Raw genomic sequence first — 22,279 nt, forward strand, 5'->3', positions numbered from 1 at the left:
CACACGTATCACGCTCACACCAGGTGTCACACACTTTCCATTTCATTTTAATAAAACACTGCTGCTGTGCTACTGTGACCAGAATCTTTATTGCCACCCAGACTTGAGAGTCTCCGTTCTTATGAACCGAACCCAATTTTCCCAGTACAATAGGTGTCCACCTGACTTCTCATATCTTCCTTTGATGCCTGTCAGTTGTAGCACCGGCTCTGCTCGCAGGTCACGTCAGGAATACGTGGATTAGCAATATCTAATCAAGTCAAGGATCCTCACAGCACTATAGCATCCTCACATGTGGGCACAGTAATCACGTCTCATTGTACATTCATGAAATAAATACTGGATGTGACTTTTATTAAAGGAAATCAATATGTAAAGAGATGCACAGACTGAACTAGTATTTTTTTTTTTATAGCAGATACACAAAGAAACATTAGTTTTATAGAAAGCTTTCCATGCTATACTGTTACTACTTGTCATGAAGCCAAAGTGGAAATGGAAATTCATTCCAGCACTGCCCTCAACTGGACAAAACAAGTCAACAGCACAGATTTTTGCTGGGTTTCACGGGACGTCACATCCGCCTCATTGGTTACTCAGAACTTTAGCTGGTGGTCTACCAAAGCTCAGTTGACAAAGCGTTTGTATGGAGAAGGTGCATTGCTCGCATGAAAAAATGCCTTACGCTTGCATTGTTTTAGGTTGTTCAAATCGATCAAACCATAAACCTGAAAAGTTTCTTCAGGGTTCGTCGTGAACTAATAAAAAAAGGGTGAATGAACACAGGATTTCACAAAAAGACGTTGAGAAAGGTGGCTTTTGAACCTCTCACTGAAATCGAAGGGAGCCGAGTTGAAGCACGCTCGAGTTTGCAGTGATCACTTGGTGAAAGGTTTGTATTTCCCTCTCAGCTATGGCCTGAGTGTTTTCCAAGTACTTTTCTTGCTGTGTGTCATTATTTTACGGTACTTTTTTTTTTAGTCACAAAGCGCTAAAGTCCCCAGTTGTTTCTTTATTTACTCCTCACGAAGTCCATATGCATGAAGGTCGTGACAAAGTTCTTCCCCAACCATACAGTTACAATGCACCGTGATCACTTCTCCACCTTGTTTAACTAAGATCCAGGTCTTTAAAGGGGTTTCTGATGAGCTTTGTGAATGATTTACCTGAGAGATAAGAGCCAACACAAGGCAGAATCAAGTGAACTGTTGCTTGTTTACACTTCAACTTGCAGCGCTTTGTTGTAAAGACGCGAATCTCATTATCTGTAGCCGCTTTATCCTGTTCTACAGGGTCGCAGGCAAGCTGGAGCCTATCCCAGCTGACTACGGGTGAAAGGCAGGGTACACCCTGGACAAGTCACCAGGTCATCACAGAGCTGATACAGACAACCATTCACACCTACGCTCAATTTAGAGTCACCAGTTAACCTAACCTGCATGTCTTTGGACTGTGGGGGAAACCGGAGCACCTGGAGGAAACCCACGCGGACACGGGGAGAACATGCAAACTCCACACAGAAAGGCCCTCGCCGGCTACGGGGCTCGAACCTGGACCTTCTTGGTGTGAGGCGACAGCGCTAACCACTACACCACCGTGCCGCCAAAGACGCAAATGAAAAGCTTAAATAATAATACTTACACGGGCAAAAACAATACAGGATTCATTCGACAGCGACTTGATAGCGAGGTCCTTTACCCAGCCACATACAAATAAGTTGTACGGTGCTGAGCGTAAATGAGTGCACCCCTTTTGAAAAGTAACATTTTAAACAATCTCTCAATGAACACAATTTCCAAAATGTTGACAAGACAAAGTTTAATATAACATCTGTTTAACTTATAACATGAAAGTAAGGTTAATAATATAAACTTAGATTACACATTTTTCAGTTTTACTCAAAATTAGGGTGGTGCAAAAATGAGTACACCCCACAACAAAAACTAGTACATCTAGTACTTTGTATGGCCTCCATGATTTTTAATGACAGCACCAAGTCTTCTAGGCATGGAATGAACAAGTTGGCGACATTTTGCAACATCAATCTTTTTCCATTCTTCAACAACGACCTCTTTTAGTGACTGGATGCTGGATGGAGAGTGATGCTCAACTTGTCTCTTCAGAATTCCCCATAGGTGTTCGATTGGGTTCAGATCAGGAGACGTACTTGGCCACTGAATCACTTTCACCCTGTTCTTCAGAAATCCAACAGTGGCCTTAGATGTGCGTTTAGTCATGTTGGAAAAGTGCACGACGACCAAGGGCACGGAGTGATGGTAGCATCTTCTCTTTCAGTATAGAGCAATACATCTGTGAATTCATGATGCCATCAATGAAATGCAGCTCCCCGACACCAGCAGCACTCATGCAGCCCCACATAAGGACACTGCCACCACCATGTTTCACTGTAGGCACCAGGCGTTTTTCTTTGTATTCCTCACCTTTGCGACGCCATACAGTTTTGAAGCCATCAGTTCCAAAAACATTTATCTTGGTCTCATCACTCCAGAGTATAGAGTCCCAGTAGTCTTCATCTGTCAGCATGGGCCCTGGCAAACTCTAGGCGGGCTTTTTTGTGCCTGGGCTTTAGGAGAGGCTTCTTTCGTGGACAGCATCCATGCATGGCATTCCTCTGCAGTGTACGCCGTATTGTGTCACGGGAAATAGTCACCCCAGTTTGGCTTTCTACTTCTTTAGATAACTGCAGTGAACTTGCATGCCCATTTTCTTCAACCCTTCTCATCAGAAGACGCTCCTGTCGAGGTGTTAACTTCCATGGACGACCTGGACGTCTCTGTGAGATGGTTGCAGTTCCATCTTTCTTAAATTTTATACCACTTTTGCTCCAGTATTCTGACTGATAAGTAAAGCTTTGCTGATCATCTTGTAGCCTTTACCTTTGTGGTGGAAAGAAATTATTTTCTTTGGGGAATTCTGAAGAGACAAGTTGAGCATCACTCTCCATCCAGCATCCAGTCACTAAAAGAGGTTGTTGTTGAAGAATGGAAAAAGATTGATGTTGCAAAATGTCGCCAAATTGTTCACTCCATGCCTAGAAGACTTGGTGCTGTCATTAAAAATCATGGAGGCCATACAAAGTACTAGATGGAGTAGTTTTTGTTGTGGGGTGTACTCATTTTTGCACCACCCTAATTTGAGTAAAACTGAAAAATGTGTAATCTAAGTTTATTATTAACCTTACTTTCATGTTACAAGTTAAACAGATGTTATATTAAACTTTGTCTTGTCAACATTTTGGAAATTGTGTGTTCATTGAGATATTGTTTAAAATGTTACTTTTCAAAAGGGAGTGTACTCATTTACGCTGAGCACTGTAAGCCTCCATACTCTTCCACGCTTTCATCTGTTTTGCGGTGTAGAAGGATGTCTGTAACACCGGATAGTTCGAGATGTCGGGGAACTCGACTGAAGGGTGGTTTTCGAGATCGTATGACAAATCCTTTCCCAGACTGTAGGGGTCGATTCCATTGCACACGACAATCTTCTGAATATATCTAAAGCGAGCAGTGGCTTCCAGATTATGAGCGTACTCTGATAAGTTATCGCTAGTTGTTTGCACTACGGCAGCCGTTTAGACCACCAGCTATTTCACTTCCGGTAAAACTGCTAAGAAAAGTCACATGACTGAAACCCAGCAATTAGGAGTTGAAAGCTCCATCCATCCATTATCTGTAACCGCTTACCCTGTACAGGATCGCGGGCGAGCTGGAGCCCATCCCAGCTGACGATGGGTGAGAGGCGGGGTACACCCTGGACAAGCCACCAGATCATCGCAGCATCGCTGACACAGACAGACAAACAACCATTCACACTCACGGTCAATTTAGAGCCACCAATTAGCCTAAGGCCCCGGTCACACCGCCCGAACTTTGCTGGAGCGTTCCTGGAGCGGTGAAAAAAATTCATCACCGCTCGTAACCGTTCACCACCGTTTAACAAAAGTTGGCCCCCGTTGAAGCAACGCCGTATATGCTCGGCCACCGCTGATGTTTCTCGAGGGGCCCTCCTACTGCTCCGAAAGTTTTGAGCTGCACAAAATATTGCGAGTGGTGAGGAGGGGGCAATTTTCCGCCCCGGCAAAGTTCACCCCCGCTCCACCAACGCCCAGTCAAAGTTTGGCACCGCTAGACGCAAGTTCGTGGACGCTTGGGTCCGCTAGGCCAACGCAGAAATCTTGAACGCTGGACCACCGCTGCTTCGCCAGCATTGCCTGGGCGGCGATTAAACGTTGCACAAACTTCGGTGGAGCGGTTGTAAGCGTTTTACGAGCGGACACGGGGTTGCTGGAACGGTGTTGGGCGTTGAGGCAGCTATCCATGGCGGCGATGAACTTTGGTTTGGCGTTGGTATAGAGGTGTCGGAGCGGGACCAGAATTTGGCTATAAATACGGGAAGAAATGGACCAGGAGCTCATTTGGAATCGAGCTGCCGTTGAGTTCAGACCTCATCTATATCGAATTTGCTCAAAGTTACAGTAAAACTATCACCATGGATGCTGAGAGACTTGCTATGATTGGTGCTAAACCAACTTTATACCCCCGCCGAGCCAAAGCCTGCATGCGCAGAACGCCGCTATACCAACGCTCGCGTCACCGCTAAACCAACGCTCGCTACCGCTAAACCAACGCTAAAGCAACGCCGGCTTCAGCGGTGCACCGCTAAGCCAACGCCCATGTTTTCGATTTTTTTTCCCATTTTGTGCGCGGTGACGAGCGTTGTCGAAATTCGGCCCCCCCTCCCTACCATTCAAGGAACGCTCCAGCAAAGTTCGGGCGGTGTGACCGAGGCCTTACCTGCATGTCTTTGGACTGTGGGGGAAACTGGAGCACCCGGAGGAAACCCACGCGGACACGGGGAGAACATGCAAACTCCATACATGACAGAAAGGCCCTGTTGGACACTGGGCTTGAACCCAGAACCTTCTTGCTGCGAGGTGACCATGCTAACCACTACACCACTGAAGCCACCTGAGGTGAAAGCTGAAATCAGGGGAAGAAAAAAAAAAAAAAAAAGTAAAAATGACAAGACACAATTTGTAGTGCAGTTTTTAATTATTATTAGCCGAAGACTGACTAACAACAACAGCACATTCTTGAAAACACTTCTAAAGCTGGATGGAAAAGCATTTTCTCAGAATCTGTTCTGCTGGTGATGGCTTTTATGCTGACCTAAACTATGAAAAGACACCACACACACGCACATATATAAATCACACACACACAAAGGCAACAAGTCTTCTAAAACCCTGACACAACCTGGCCAGAACATGGCCTACATGCGTTACTGCCTCGGGAAAATTAAAAATGTAAATTTGTTATATTGGTACTAGTGCAAACGAAACCTTACGATATTAAAACAATGCCGAGGATTGAGCATAAACCTGACGCTTCAAATGTATTCAACTTAACATAGTAAGCACAGGATTCTTCGCTGAAACTAAAACGGTGAAAAAACAGTTAGAGCCGAGTGTATGCGATCTCAAACCCTTTACAAATGGCGCTTTCTTTTCTTCCACCTGAAAGTGCCCCCTCTGGTAGTAGTGGCATGGTCCTGTGTGTCTTCGCACAGGCCAGGACAGGAGGGAGGTTGACCGTGCCTGTGGATTGGTACTGGACAAGGGCTTGAGATCAGAGTGTGTCAGTCCTCTGTTCCTGTGTGTGCAGTGTGAGTGTGTTGAGCATAAAGGACGGCTTCACAGTTTGGGTTGGCTCAACAGCTTGACCTTCAGATTCTCCGCCAACTTGTCCAGGAACTCGAAGGTGTTCAGGTAGTCTGCACGCTGCACACTGAGACAGGAAGACAGGATGTTATGGCATTTCCTTCGTGCCTGGCAACATTTCATTTGACAAAAGTGACAAACGTGGCTAATTTGAGCAACTGCTAGATGCCAGAAGGCTCTAGGCAGAAACATTCTGAAAATCTCATAAGCCTGGAGATTGCTAGTTCGAATCCTGATGATGTCAGTGACGCTAGCCTATCATAATGGTTAGAGAAGCAGCTTTGGGACCAAAAGGTCACTGGTTTGATTCCCTGGACCAGCAGGAATGGCTGAAGTGCCCTTAAGCAAGGTGTCTAACCCCCAACTGCGCCCTAGGCTGCTCTGGTTGCTGTAGGTCGCTCTGGATTAGAGCATTTGCTAAATGCCTGTAATGTAATATAATATAATATAATCCATGAGCTCATGGATATGGAAGTGGGCGGATAGCTCTTTTCTGAGTGCATTATGCCACCCCTTGCTGTAAAAAAGTATGCTGTTGACTGGCGTCATGTGATCGGTGAGCTCCATCTGGTGGGTGGGAACTGGCCACATCCAAATTAGGCAGAAAATTGAGAGCAAAACAATCCACTTACATAATTTACCTGCAGTGACCATGCAAGCACATTCACGTTTCACACTTCATTTTACTTCCATTAAAGTCATCTCTAATTCCCCATTTGCTCCTCAAGTCCATCATGACATTACAGCTTTACACATTTAGGAAGGCCATGAAGTCACCAGATCTTTTCTAACTGCTGCTCATGTGATGTTACTGCGAGTTGGCCTAGTGGTTAGCCTCTCAACCGGGAGACGGAGTTCTACTCGCAGTCGGGTCATACCAATAGACCAGGGGTGGGCAATTATTTGTTCCATGGGGCCACATGAGAAACAGAATTTTGTGGAGGGCCGGACCAAAAGGCTGAACTAAATTCTGCATAATATTAATTGTATTTCTTTATATAAAGCAATAAATAACATTGTTCTTACAAACTGCTACGACTGGTAAGAGTATGGAAAAAACGAGGTTGCCTTACAAAAAAAAAAAAAAAAAGTCATTTATTCAATCAAATTTCCCAAAACAATGGTTAACAAAATGTGAACGTTTGTACCATTTTTTTTTCCAGTCACATTCACCCCAAAACACAATAAAGACATCACAATATTGTCTTTCTACTCCAAATATCAAGCAAGATACATCATATTATAATAATGATGCCCACATTTGTAGTCTAATCACCTCATTTGGTGTTTTTCACCGGAGATCGGCTCCGGCGCCTGCTGGTGACGTCACACTGTGATTGGCTGGACCGTTTGAAGGATGACGTACAAGTTTGTGGTTGGTCTGGACAAATTACGGAAGTAGTTATCACGCGATTAGGTTTCGTGGGATTTCATGTCATTTTTATGTCGCGCGCATTGCGTTTTTGTTGAACACAACTTCAAAATAAAAGCAATGCACATTCAGTCCATGCATGAGGTAAAATTAGAAAATACGTTTATTTTGTAATTTCTCATTAACCTTACGCGGGCCGGTCAGAATGAACCAAAGGGCCGGATGCGGCCCGCGGGCCGGAAAATGCCCAGGTCTGCAATAGACCATCATAAAAATGGTACCTACTAACATCTGGCAAGGCACGCTGTGAATAGGGAGTCAAACTCTCGCGGTTACCAGAGGACTAACCCCTCACTGTAACCCTAGCTGTATAGGTGAGAGGCCGAGGGCTATCGAAACGGAGATCGGTGCCACACCCGTACGCCTTAAAGAGCTGGTTAGTACTGGGAAAGGAGACTGTCTGGGAAGACCAGATTCTGGCATGAGAGGGACTCTGACTTTTTGACTTTGCTCAATGGTAAACAGTTCTGGGAGATCTGCTCAGCGGAGGAATGGTCAAATGAAAGACAGCAACACGTGGCTGTAGCAGTGGAGGGATCCGAACTTATGGTCTGGCCTTAGATTGTTCTTTATATGACTGAGGAATAAAACAATGAGTTGTGCTGCTATAAAAGACAATAAAGCGCAGGCTGTTACTGTTCGTTTCCTATAAAAGCATGTCCTGAAGTGTTTTATTCCCGTTATACCACATCTGTTTGTCAAAGCTAACAATTTCTTATTTATTAAAAAAAAATTGTTATACTTTTGATCCATTTAACAGTTATTCCACGAAATTGAGTCATACATGAGCCGATAGTTGACGAGGCACGTAGCACCAAGTCGGCTATAAGCCACGTACAACGAGATTGAGTGGAATAACTGTTTTTCTATCCACATTCACTGGATTTTGAGAAGGGGGGGGAAAAAAAAAGCGTTTTTATTTTTTTGCAAATTTGATAAATAAAAACTTTACAGAAAACGTCTGAGAAAATCATTTCCACTTAGAATGTAAACAAACCGGCAGAATGACAGGAGCAATTTGAAAACCGCGATAATAATAATAGTAAAAAAAATAAAATAAAAATCTCATCTCATTATCTGTAGCCGCTTTATCCTGTTCTACAGGGTCGCAGGCAAGCTGGAGCCTATCCCAGCTGACTACGGGCGAAAGGCGGGGTACACCCTGGACAAGTCGCCAGGTCATCACAGGGCTGACATAAAAAAAAACAAAAAAAAAAACAAACGTTCTTATAATCAAATACTTTTATTCAATATTTTGTTGCTTTTTGGGGGGTTTTGTTTTTGAGTAGAGTTTGTATTTCACCCTCAGTTGGTTCAAAACATGCTCCGCCTTTTTCTCTCTTCTTCTTTAGGGTTTTTTGGCAGTTGGCAAACCAACTTAAGGTGCATTACTGCCACCGACTGGGCTGGAGTGTAGAACAGGAGATACTGAGGGAAGAAAAAAAAAAACAAACAAAAAAACCCCCAAACTATATTCTTTTCTCCATTTCTTTTAAAAGATTTGATAATTTTTGGGGGGTTTGTTTTCGAGTAGAGTTTGTATTTCATCCTTGGTTGGTTCAGCAACACGCTCTGCCATTTTGTTTTTCTCTACTCATGATACAAGAGCTGATATCCCAGTAGTAGAGCAGCCAATCGGAGCACGAGATTGCTCATATCCAGTGAATGTGGATAGAATATATATTATTTACCAGCTGGGAGGTCCGTATGGTGAAATACCGTGACCGAGGCCCTCTGGGCCGAGGTCAGCATTCAAGGCCGAGGTCACAGTATTTCACCATACGGACCGACCTTAAGCTGGTAAATAATATATTTATTTTTTTCTTTACCAAATTCTAACAGAAAACGAGAGCGCCCGAAAGGGAAAACCAAGCCGAGCCGCCATTTTGAATCCTCATTCACGGCTGTAATGCAAATTGCTTCCTCCTCAGTATACAAGTGCACTTCCATGGCAGGGGGGAAAAAAAACAAAACAAAAAAACCCACTACATTTTGCCGCCTATGTAGTCCCTTATTTATACAAAATTGAATCATTCAGGATTCAGCCATGTTTTTGCTCGGCGTTAGCAAGTTACAGGTTTTTCGCTTTCTCCTGAAATGTTTTTTTTATTTCTTCTTCCTCAGGGTAGTAAAACTCGCTTTCGCTGTGAACACTGTCGTTAATTTTACAGCATGGATAGCAATAATGCTATTCTCCTGAGAAATGCTGGCAAAAATTTATGATTTTTGATAATCTTAAATAAATAAATAAAAAAAATGTTGACAAAAAATTCTACTACATGTTTGTTATGAACGAGCAAGTCGCCAGAGGTCCATAACCGGGGTCCGTGCAGTAGGATACGGACCCGCTCACCAGCCAATCAGAGCGCAGGATTTGATGGAAACCGCACTGCGAAAAAAAGAATTATGTTTAATGTTGTGGGACATCCAGAACGAGTTAGTCCCGTTATTACGTACTAAAAAGTTGTGTTTAGTTTTGGCCAGGCTACAAGATATGCCACCACTCTTGCCGGAGCGGTTGGGGGTTAAGTGCCTTGCTTAAGGGCACTTCAGCCAATCCTGCTGGTCCAGGGAATCAAACCAGCAACCTTTTGGTCCCAAAGCTGCTTTTCTAACCATTAGGCCATGGCTTCCCCATTTATGTTAAAGCGGCTACGTATAAACACTCACCAGCCTCTTATTTCACTCTCTTGAAGGAAATCAGCGCATTAAAAAACAGTGACCATACCGATGACCGTACTGTGGTCTTAAAGTCGGAGCGTGATCTTTAGATCAGTGAATCCATGACTTAAAATGAGCATCAGTACTCAAAGTGGCAGAGCTGTGTTGAGATGAGACTCACTTGGCCATGCCCTTGATACAGATGGCCAGATCTTTGGTCATGAATCCGGCCTCGATGGTCTCAATGCAGACGGCTTCCAGAGCCTGGGCAAAGACCTGGAGCTCAGTGTTCTTATCGAGAGTGGCCCGATGCAGCAGCCCTCGCGTCCAGGCAAAGATGGAGGCTGAGGGGAATAACAGAGGCCCAGACGTGAGTGTTACAGTTGTGAACCATAAATATAATATACAAATTTTATTGCAGGTTACAAACCAATAAGAAAATAACGGTGAATAAATTTAGCGTGGACCTCAAGAACAAGAAAAGTCCTTATATGAGGTGTGTATGTGTGTGGGGATCTCACCGATAGGGTTAGTGGACGTCTCTTTACCCTGCTGGTGTTGGCGATAGTGACGTGTGACTGTGCCATGAGCAGCTTCAGCCTCCACCGTGCGCCCATCAGGACACACCAGCACACTGGTCATCATACCCAGAGAGCCGTAACCTGAGCAAAGAGACCCAAAAAAAAAAAAAAATTAATATAAAATCAGTCCCTCAAAGAACAATACCCATACAAAGAAATCCACAACGTTTGAAAACCTCATACAATTAAGACTTTTCAGGGTTTCCCATACATAGACCACTGTGTTGCGCAGCGCCACACAATGGATTCCTAGCGCCACACAATCAGACTCGATTTTGAAAATAAATAAATAAATAAATTCCGTTGCGTATCGTTCCGTTCATTCATAGTGCTCCTTCTTCTCGTTCACGTGCACGCACACCCACAGAGAGAGAGAGAGAGAGAGAGAGGGGCGTGTCCACAGGCCTGCCGGTGTGCATATACCCGGACTGCAAGTAGGCCTGTTAGGCTAATTAAAAATAACGCAGCCTTCCCGATTCGCTTTCCAACCCCTTATTTTAAAAGGTAGCCTACGTCGTGCTAGTGATGAGCTTTATCATAGCCTTCTTGGCTTACAGGAAACGGACATCCCCGAGTCAATTTTGATGCATACAGTAGTAGCTTGACGTGAGGAACCGGCCTTATTGCATTATCCCGTTTATCCCGCTTCAGCAATGACTTCCCTTATGATAGGGCACTGGAGTTTTTTTTTCAGGAAGCCACGCAGAATTAAATGTTCTGATAGGGCATGCAGGCTTTGCACCAATTAGGGTAATGCTTTTTCATTATTGTTAGTTGCCTTGGTGTTACCTTAAGTGGTTTCTTACATCTAATTATGATATTTTATTATTATTTTGTTACATTATACTATTTATTTCATTTTAGTATTGGTTGAGGTAAGTGTTGAGTTCAATATTTAAAATAAAAACCTCCAGCTTGTTTTTTGCAATTTATTCCTTGAATGTCAACTAAAGAATGATTGAAAGATTGCCACCAAAAAGGCAAAAAACTAAGGTAAAAACCAGAGATGCACCGATTGAACGGCTGCCGATTGGAATCGGCTGATTTTCACGTGATCGGCCATGACTGGCGACTGGCCGGTCAAAATTAAAATATGCCGATTTTCTGCCGATCAAAACTTGTGTATCACAGATGAAAGTGGAAATACTCGTAATTTGCAACTAAAAAGGCTGCAGCTACACTGGCAGCTTGAACGTGCTTTCTAGTGCGATTGTGTTGCGCTTGCGCAGAACAGTGTCAGTCCTGCGCACCTAACGAGCTCCGGCGTGCACGCCTTCAACAACAACAATCACTATATTTGGATATCCAAATATAGTGATTTTTTTTGGTGCCAGATATTGGATGTGAAAAGAAGAAAATATGTTTGTGGTTGTGTGAATTTCCCACTACAGGAATTAATACGTTAGCCTATTACCAAACATCTAGTTAGATTTGTACAAAGAGAGAGAGAGAAAAAAAAAAAAAAGTATTTTTGTTTTACAGCCTTGGCTGCACTTGATTCCATTGGAAATTACTCTACAAATACGCATTTGACAAAGATGATAGAATGGCTATGGTACAAGTATGACTGGAAATTATTTTTGTATTTTGATACTGAATGAAGAAATGGGTTGTTCTATAAGGCACAAGTTTTCAGATCTAAATAGGCTTATGAAAGTGTGTTCCATAGCAGTAGGCAAATAATATGAGGGGGAAGTTGTTTTTGTGCCAGATATTGGATGGGAAAAGAAAAAAACGTTTGTGTGAATTTCCTATTTCAGGAATTAATATGTTAATACCAAACATGAAGAAAGATTTTACAAAAGAACAATGTCTTTGTTTTCAACCTTTGAGGTGTTAAATTTATTACTGAAAATCTGGCAGAATGTTCTATTAAAGAAAAGATAAAAAGAAAAGTCTGTGTGCTGTGAAGTGGTTTGAAAAAATGAAATCGGAATCAGCCAAAATCGGTATCGGCAGGTCACACTCCATGGAAAATCGGAATCGGCCCAAAAAATTGCAATCGGTGCATCTCTAGTAAAAACTAAACTTCAATTTTGGTGAGTAATTTTCATAAATTTAAAAGACAGGTTTTCCACCAACATCAAGCCCAGCAAACTAATGGCCTGCCCTGTAATGTAAAGTTGGGTCGAGGAATGAAACCAGGCAGGGTTCTGGGAAAAATTGTTTTAGCTGTCTTCTCTTAAAGGGCTGATGACACAAACATGACTATGCAATTTCTTAAACTATACAACATGGCAAACATGTTAGATTTCTGTTATAATTACGTGAAAAGAAGCTGTTGTTACGCAAATATCCAACTTTTAATTGCACAGCGCAAGAAAACTGGGTCCGTGGCTCGCGGCCATGTTGTGACGTCAGCGGAAGAACACGCTGCGGTTCACTGGCTGTTCTCCTCTGGTTCTACTCAATGGAAATGGCGCATGAAAACGCCGGTGAACTCTCTAGTGCTAGCTCTTCCTCTTCTGGGAGTCTAGAATTGTGTTGATCTCTTCCGAATAGAATCTATGATAGCCTACCCTCTTTACCCTTTGCCTCTCGTTGCTAGGCGGCAGTTACATGAAAGCCGCAAGCTTTCACAAGCAAATACATGACTGATATCACGCCGACTTTATGATTACATTTATGATTATCATGTAGAATCTATAGCTCTACGTACCTTTATCTTATGTCGCTTCACAACACATGTTCTAACAGGAGGACTGTCTTTGGATCCGGCATAGCTACTAGTAGACCCCCTCCGGAATACTGGCAGTGTTGCCAGATTGGGATTTTTCCCGCCCAGTTGAGCGGTTTCAAGTGCATTTTGGTGGGTTTTGAACATATTTTGGGCAGGAAAACGTCAGCAGTATCTGGCAACAGATACCTCCCAATCTGGCAACACTGTAGGCACTGCTGATGGTAGTAACACACGTTTGTGCTGAACTGAACACCCAAGAGATTCTTTTAAGCTGGGAAGGGTGTCAAAACAATCCAAATCGAAGTGTTCAGAGCACAGGACGGATGTTGGTGAGGGCTCCCACTTGTCACGAGTGCGCCTGACTTGCTTCACCCACTTCGCATGCAGCTCGGGATCTCTGGGAAACTTGAATAAACTTACCCCATCCTTGTAGGTTTTGGAGCAAAAGCCGGCAACACAACACGAAGGCATAATAACTAATATATATATATATAATGTATAATAATAATACTAATAATGACAAACTGAACACCTGTCGCATCAACAATAAACTGGTAAGTTAGGAGGAAGGTTCTTTCGCTGACGTCATATAGCTCCTCCTCCGCCGTCTCCTGGGTGCTGCAGCCCCGTCAAATTTGCCCAAATAGCTGCGTTTATCATAACTTGTAAAATAGGCGCCTTCGTGAATTAATATATGGATCGGGAATTACTTTGTTATAAAACATCGCCAAAGATGTCAAAAACGTGTCATCAGCACTTTAAAGAACTTAAAAGAATTTAGATTGAACTGAATAATCTCAAATGCTTCTTGTAGCTTTAAAATAGTCCCAGCAGGTGACTCTGAAGAAAAATACTGTGTGTTTGAACACCGCCCGCTGTAAACACTTTGCATACACCCCAATGACCGACTCCACCGACCACCACGACACCACCGTGCACGATTCCCTCATCGGCACAGTGGAGCACCACAAATTGCTACCTGGTCTGTGGGAAACACTGCTTTTGTTTTTTTTCTGCAAGATGTCATTTCCAAGTCAAGAGAAACAGAAAGGAGGACAGTGAATGTGATGAGGTGCGTGTGTGTGTTTAGGCTCACCCTGCGCCACAGAGTCAGACTGCACGTCTCCGTCGTAGTTCTTACAGGCCCAGATAAATCCTCCATCAGACTTCAATGCCTGGGCCACCATGTCGTCAATAAGTCTGTGCTCGTACAAGATCCCCTTAGCCTCGAACTGGGACTTATAGTCCCTAAAAACACACAGATATGCAGTCTTATTTCTTCTGCATGTCCAGCTATTTAACAGTTATTCCACGAAATCGAGTCATACATGAGCTGATAGCTGACGAGGCACGTAGCACCGAGTCGACTATAAGCCGTGTACGACGAGACTGTTTTATTCTATCCACATTCACTGGATTTTGAGAAACAGTATTTTTATTTTTGGCAAATTCGATAAATAAAAACTTTAAACAAAACATCCGACAAAATAATTTCCACTTGGAACGTAAGCAAACCGGCGAAATGACCGTAGCAATTTGTGAAAAATGCGATAATTCTTGGGGGGGAAAAAAAAACCCCACATTCCTGCCATCAAATACTTTTATTCCATATTTTGTTGCTTTTTTGTATTTTTGAGGTTTTGTTCTCAAATAGTTTTTATTTCGTCCTCGGTTGGTTCAGCAACATGATCCGCCATTTTGTTTTTCTCTACTCACGGTATGAGCCGATATCCTAGTAGTAGAGTAGCCAATCAGAGCACGCAATTGCTCATATCCATTGAATGCAGACAGAATAAAATTCAACAGACATGCTGACTATTACCTCACGGCTTGTTTCCCAGCGCTGTGGTTTCTGATTAATTTAGTAACGCCTTGTAAAATTAAAGATGTAATATTTTTATTAAAAAAAAGTTAATTTCTAGATTAACATTAACTCAAAATCATGCTGCACCTGTTGCGGCGACAAACAGAAGTAGTCGTGTTCGTTTTGGCCCTCAAGAGAAGTAAAGTTGAGCACAAAGATGTTGCTGCATGGACATTCATGAAGTTCATGAGCCATAGTTTGCCCACCTCTGGCCTAGCTAGTCTGTACAGGTCTTTCTCTCCTTCTTTGGTCTCCAGTCTTTCGTACAATTCCTGGTATGCATCTGCTTTCACCTTCGCTACCGCTCTTTTTGCCTTCTGAGCGAACTGCTCAGAGACAGGTCAACATGGATAAACAGTCTTTTAGGACAGGCTCATTCCTTCCAATTCTTGACATGCTTATCTCAGAAATCAATAGAAGGTTCTGTAAGGAGAATTGTGCGATTATGGAAGGGATACATGCTTTAAATCCCACCAATCCCACATTTTGTGACAAGAATCTAATTTTGCCTTTGGCCTTACACTACAAATGTAAGATAGAGGATCTTGATCACAAAATCCCCCAACTTACAAGAGTTTTGCAGAGAAAGAAAGAGGGTGGTGAGGATACACCATCCAATTTATTAGAGCTCACGGTTTTTCTAGAACCATATGTGGAGGTATTCGCAGAAATGTACAAAATCTGCAAGATCGCGCTTGCTTTACCGGTAAGCACTGCAGCCTGTGAGCGCAGTTTTTCTGTTTTAAAACTAATTAAGACAGTGCTGCGAAATTCAATGTCAGATGAAAGGCTGAGTAATTTGGGGTTGCTCAGCATTGAATCCATATATAAGGTACCCTCCATACCCTGATGCTGGCCTCAAGAAACATTAGCAGTAGTCTTGTCAAATATGTCTTGGCCATTGTATTCTGTCATGAATAATAACCTAAATATCTCATCATCTCTAGCCGCTTTATCCTTCTACAGGGTCGCAGGCAAGCTGGAGCCTATCCCAGCTGACTACGGGCGAAAGGCGGGGTACACCCTGGACAAGTCGCCAGGTCATCACAGGGCTGACACAGACACAGACAACCATTCACACTCACATTCACACCTACGGTCAATTTAGAGTCACCAGTTAACCTAACCTGCATGTCTTTGGACTGTGGGGGAAACCGGAGCACCCGGAGGAAACCCACGCGGACACGGGGAGAACATGCAAACTCCACACAGAAAGGCCTTCGCCGGCCCCGGGGCTCGAACCCAGGACCTTCTTGCTGTGAGGCGACAGCGCTAACCACTACATCACCATGCCGCCCTAACCTAAATATATTATAAGTTAATATAATTAAAGTGTGATTGCAATAATAGTGTTTAAATATATAAATAAAGTATATCAATAAATAGTTTATTTATTTATTTATTTTTTTGGTCGGTTATGCCACCCCAAGAATTTGCCTAGCCCCCACTAGCCACCCTCAGAATTTTTTTCTGCTGGCGCCACTGTCATGAACTGAATGGTGGTTTTCACAGTACTAACTAGGATCATTTTAAAGACTCTTGTCCTGACTTGGATGAACTGACGTTCAGTGTATGGAGCAGCGTTGTAGTCGAGTCACTAAACTTCGAGTCCGAGTCCAGTCTCGAGTCCCCAGTGTTCAAGTACGAGCCAAGTCCAAGTCATTAAGGAAAATTTTAATCCGAGTGCAAGAACAAGACTCCAGCTGCACCATTTGACTAGGCATATCAGGTGAAAATTCAAATTCAATCCAAATCGCTTGAAACTGCTCCCACTGAATTCAGAATTGAATGCGGAACAGACTTTTTCCAGAATTAAATTAAAAATGTTTATCCGTTCTTGAGATATTACAAGTCAAAGACTGAGGAGAAAAAAAAAAAAAAACGGCTTAATGTTTAGAAAACTGCTGTGATATTCTGTATGAGGATCACATGGTCCAAAATGGGCCTCATTAACCAATGAGATCAAATGTTTTTTCTTAATAACTTTTCTATTTTTTGAGATATTTACATGGGAATTGACAGGAACATAGATGGTTCTATACTGAATACAAAGTTTGAAAAACATTAGTAAATACAAAATTATGCAAATTAGTATTTAGTTAGTATTAATTATGCTCATTAGCATGGTGGTGAGGCGGCACGGTGGTGTAGTGGTTAGCGCTGTCGCCTCACAGCAAGAAGGTCCGGGTTCGAGCCCCGTGGCCGGCGAGGGCCTTTCTGTGCGGAGTTTGCATGTTCTCCCCGTGTCCGCGTGGGTTTCCTCCGGGTGCTCCGGTTTCCCCCACAGTCCAAAGACATGCAGGTTAGGTTAACTGGTGACTCTAAATTGACCGTAGGTGTGAATGTGGGTGTGAATGGTTGTCTGTGTCTATGTGTCAGCCCTGTGATGACCTGGCGACTTGTCCAGGGTGTACCCCGCCTTTCGCCCGTAGTCAGCTGGGATAGGCTCCAGCTTGCCTGCGACCCTGTAGAACAGGATAAAGCGGCTAGAGATTATGAGATGAGCATGGTGGTGTAGTGGTTAGCGCTGTCATCTCACAACAAGAAGGTTCTGGGTTTGAGCCTTTCTGTGTGGAGTTTGCAAGTTCTCCCCATGTCTGTGCAGGTTTCCCCCCCCACAGTCCAAAGACATGCGGTTAGGTTAACACGGGGCAGCCATGACCTGAAGGTTAGGCTCAAAGGGTTGGTGGCTCGAGTCCCGGGACCAGCAGAGGAGAAGGGGAAAGAAAAAATTTAAAAAATAAATAAATAAAAATGTGAGGGGAGTTGAGTGAATGAACAGCACTTTCTCCTCCCTCTGCATCATGGCCCCTTGAGCGAGGCACCTAACTCCCAGCTGCTCCCCAGGCGCTGTAGCATAGCTGCCCACTGCTCTGGGTATGTGTGTGTGTGCTCATTGCTCACTTGTGTGTGCATGCACGTGTCCACTGCTTCAGGTGGGTTAAATGCAGAGAGGAATTTCACTGTACATGTGACAAAAAGGTTTCTTGTCTTGGTTTCTTAAATAAGCTGTACACCGAGTTGCTATTGCACACACATTTTTAATAAAGGACTGATGGACTTGTACTTTTATAGCTCACTGCAACTTTTACTATGATAACATCTACTGTATTTATTTAACCATCTTGACTACTTTTTGCGGCGGCACGGTGGCGTAGTGGTTAGCGCTGTCGCCTCACAGCAAGAAGGTCCGGGTTCAAGCCCCGTGGCCGGCGAGGGCCTTTCTGTGTGGAGTTTGCATGTTCTCCCCGTGTCCGCGTGGGTTTCCTCCGGGTGCTCCAGTTTCCCCCACAGTCCAAAGACATGCAGGTTAGGTTAACTGGTGACTCTAAATTGACCGTAGGTGTGAATGTGAGTGTGAATGGTTGTCTGTGTGTCAGCCCTGTGATGACCTGGCGACTTGTCCAGGGTGTACCCTGCCTTTCGCTTGCCTGCGACCCTGTAGAACAGGATAAAGCGGCTACAGATGATGAGAAGTATCAGGGTTCTAATGAAATCAAAATATTAGTGTAGTGGCACCAGTCATAACAGCCAGGGGCTCGAGGGCCACCTTAGGCCCCTGAAAGCCCACAGGTTCTACATGCTCGGCTTGGACATGCATTCTAGTGCGTTTCCTGGCACTTGCAGACCTCCCTGAAAAAGTCACTTTTTTTTTTTTTTTAGTAATAATGAGTTGGGGTTTTTTTGACAAAAGTTGCTGTGATTGTTTTTGATTGAAGACTTGTTATAATTAATATTCAACTAATTAATATTAATTAATATTCATTAATTGTAACTAATGTGTCACTAACATTCAATTAATATTAGTGACATTTATGGACAGAGGTGGACAGTAACAAAGTACATTTACTTGAGTATTGTACTCAAGTACACTTTGAAGATCTGTACTTGAGTTATTTTTTTTGGAAACTTATGACCAACTTCACTACATTTGAAAGGCGAACATCATACAATGCCATAACTCATCTCTCGGCACTCTATCGTATGCCTTCTCCACGTCTACAAACACACAATGTAGCTTTCTCTGGCCTTCTCTGTACTTCTCCATTAACGTTCTTAAAGCAACAATTGCATCCGACGTGCTCTTCCTTGGCATAAACCCATACTGCTGTTCACAGATTGCTACCTCTTCTCAATCTCGCCTCCATTACCCTCTCCCATAGCTTCATGCTGTGGCTCATTAATTTTATTCCTCTGTAATTACTGCAGCTCTGTACATCTCCCTTATTCTTGTATATTGGGACTAGTGCACTCTTTCTCATTCTCTAGGATCTTAAACAATCTCGTTAGGAACTCCACAGCCGTCTCACCCAAACATCTCCAAGCCTCAATCGGGATACCATCTGGTCCGACTGCTTTCCCAGTCTTCATTCTTTTCATGGCTGCCCTCACCTCATCCTTACTAACCAACTCTACTTCCTGATTTGCTGTCTCCAATGAATCTGACCTTTTCTCTCTTGCGCTACGTTCACACTGCAAGGCTTAATGCTCAATTCCGATTTTTTTGTGAAATCCGATTTTTTTGTGAGGTCGTTCACATTAACAAATATATGCGACTTGTATGTGATCCTCAGTATGAACGAAAAGCGACCTAAAAGTGTTCCGCATGCGCATTGCAGGATACGACGACGTCACACGCAGTGAGCGTGGCCAGTGTTTACGGAAGTAAAACCGCCCAGTTGCGGTATGACCCATCCAATCTAGCTTGAATAGCTGTATCCCCCCAAATGGAAATCAGCTCCCTAACCTCTGCGTCCTTCCATTGAGAAGATTCAGAACCTTCACAGCCCGAAGCGTCCCTCGCATTGATGTCATGCGCAGGGGCGCAGATACGTTTTTTGAACTGGGGGGGACAAAAAACTGGGGGGGACAAAGCTGCCAGCAAACCAACCCCAACCCCGATATGCCTGTCAAACTTGTTGTGGGTTACCATAGCAACCAAGCTCGAGCCTGCAACCTGTGCAGTCTGCGCAGCTCAACCAACCGAATATCAGTCTTTGTTTTATGTGAGTTGTTGCAACTATGTATACACTGCTGTGCACCTCAATAAACCGAATGGTAATTAGTCTTTTGATTTTTCCGTGAGGTTTGCCTTATGCAAAGAAAGACAGCACAGACGTTTTTTCCTCCCTATAAGTGGGGGGGACCGAACGAGGTGAATTTAAATCTGGGTGGGACGAGTCCCACCCTCTATCTGCGCCCGTGATTATGCGCCATGTTGTTGTAACTTTTTTTGAGAGACCCGCCGCCTACTTCAGCGCAGAATAGTGACGTTTGTGGCTTGTTGATGACGTGTAAGTCGGATGAACGCGACCTGGCGGTTCAGACTGAAGTCGCATATGAAAAGAGCGGATAGGAATCGGAATTAGGACCACATATCCAAACGGCCTGGGTCGGATTTGAAAAAATCGGATCCGTGTCGTTCATATTGTCAATAAAAGATCGGATACAGGTCACATATGGGCGAAAAGATCGGATTTGAGTCACTTCAGCCTGCAGTGTGAACGTAGCCTAAGATTCTCCTCATATAATAAATCCTCAAAGTACTCTTTCCACCTTCTTAATACACTTTTTGTCAGCACATTTCCATCTTTCATCACTCTTACCTGCTGTACATCCCTCGCTTCCCTGTTTCTCTGCCTAGCTAGTCTGTACAGGTCTCTCTCTCCTTCTTTGGTCTCCAGTCTTTCGTACAACTCCTGATATGCATCTGCTTTCGCCTTCGCTACCGCCCTTTTTGCCTTCTGTCTCACCTCTCTGTATAACCGCCTGCTTTCCTCATCTCTCTGATCGTCCCAATTCTTCTTTGCTAGCCTCTTCTCTTTTATAATTTCCTGCACTTCTTTCTTCCACCATGTCTCCTTGTCTTCCTTCCTCCTTCCCGATGACCACCCTAGCACCTTCCTTGCTGCCTCTCTTACTAGTACAGCAGTAGTATCCCAATCTTCTGGCAGACTTCCATTACCACTCAATGCTCGTCTCATTTCTTCCCTAAACTCCTTCTGATGATCAACCTCTTAGTTTCCACCACTTAATCTTTGGATACGGGTCACGATATAAGGTTACTAAAACCAAAAACGTAATTGAATAACACGTTAATTAAGAAATAAAGCAAGTTTAAAAATGACTTCAGTTCTCCTTTAACCTTGAAATGATTTGCCTTCGTCTTCGCCTGGTCAGGTGAACATTACTTCCATGATAGGGATTGTCGTTAAGTTATATGTTTGTATTCTAACCTTAAAAACATTGAGATATGACAGAAAATGCTTCGGAATGTTACTCAAAGCTCTCCCTCATTGCACATCTTGTGATGTTGCCTGAGACTTAGAAATTACTAGAGCAACATGTACATTGTTGCTACCAGTTCTTTCAATTCCATTAGCTCACATTTAACAACAATCATCTTTGGGAAACCTTGGGATATGGTGACTTACTTCTCAAAGATCTCCTGAAAGATGTCTTTGAAGCGGCCGTCGTATTTCTTGAGAATGGTGTTCTTGGTGCTGAGGTAGAGAGGCCAGGCTCTGGACAATGCCATCTGGAAGGAGCTGTGAGCAAAGTCACGGATGGACTTGTCTGTGTTGTACATGCCCAGAGCCACGCCACCCGTGCCTGCGGTGGATCAAACAAGAGTCACAACACTATTGCATATTTAAAAATGTCCTATACACTGATCAGCCATGATATTAAAGCCATAATATTGTGTAGGTGCCCCTTGTGCCACCAAAACAGCTTTGAGCCATCGAGGCATGGACTCCACACGACCTTCAAAGGTGTGCTGTGGTAGCTGGCACCAAGATGTTTGCAGCAGATCCATCAAGTCCTGCAAGTTGTGAGGTGGGGCCTCCATGAATTGGCCTTGGATTGGCGAATTTGGAGGCCAAGTCAACACCCTGAACTCTTTCTCATGTTCCTCAAACCATTCATGAACGACTTTTGCAGTGTGGCAGGGTGCATTATCCTGCTCAGAGACGACACGGTCATTAAGGAATACCACTACCATGAAGGAGTGTACTTGGACTGTTTAGGGAGGTGGTACATGTCAAAGTAACGTCCATGTGAATACCAGGACCCAAAGTTTCCCAGCAGGACACTGCTTTCTTCCCATAGTGCATCCTGATGCCATCTATTCCCCAGGTAAGTGATGCACATGCACCCAGCTGTCCACATGATATAAAGGGGAGAGAAAAAAAAAAAAAAAAATCAGACTAATGCTCCATTGTAAGCACTTTTGGCGGGGGGGGGGGGGGGGGGGGGGTCATCATGGACACTAACTGTTCTGTTGTTACACAGCAAGCTGCGACACTACGAGTTCTGATGC

General features: G+C 43.7%; 1 protein-coding gene across 2 annotated transcripts in view; it reads right to left on the reverse strand.

Annotated features, from left to right (window-relative positions):
• Positions 1-5,053: 5,053 nt before the first annotated feature.
• idh1 (isocitrate dehydrogenase (NADP(+)) 1) overlaps positions 5,054-22,279 on the reverse strand; it is a 46,870-nt gene continuing 29,644 nt past the window's right edge. For both annotated transcript variants that reach the window (XM_060929347.1, XM_060929348.1), the window contains exons 5-9: positions 21,393-21,570; positions 14,191-14,342; positions 10,355-10,495; positions 10,015-10,177; positions 5,054-5,807 (exon numbers count right to left, since the gene is read on the reverse strand). In XM_060929347.1, the coding sequence (XP_060785330.1) occupies positions 5,714-5,807; positions 10,015-10,177; positions 10,355-10,495; positions 14,191-14,342; positions 21,393-21,570 (728 nt within the window). In that variant the 3' untranslated portion in view covers positions 5,054-5,713. The remainder of the gene's footprint in view (positions 5,808-10,014; positions 10,178-10,354; positions 10,496-14,190; positions 14,343-21,392; positions 21,571-22,279) is intronic.

This window comes from Neoarius graeffei, chromosome 9 (assembly GCF_027579695.1).
Source record: "Neoarius graeffei isolate fNeoGra1 chromosome 9, fNeoGra1.pri, whole genome shotgun sequence".
NCBI lineage: Eukaryota > Metazoa > Chordata > Actinopteri > Siluriformes > Ariidae > Neoarius > Neoarius graeffei.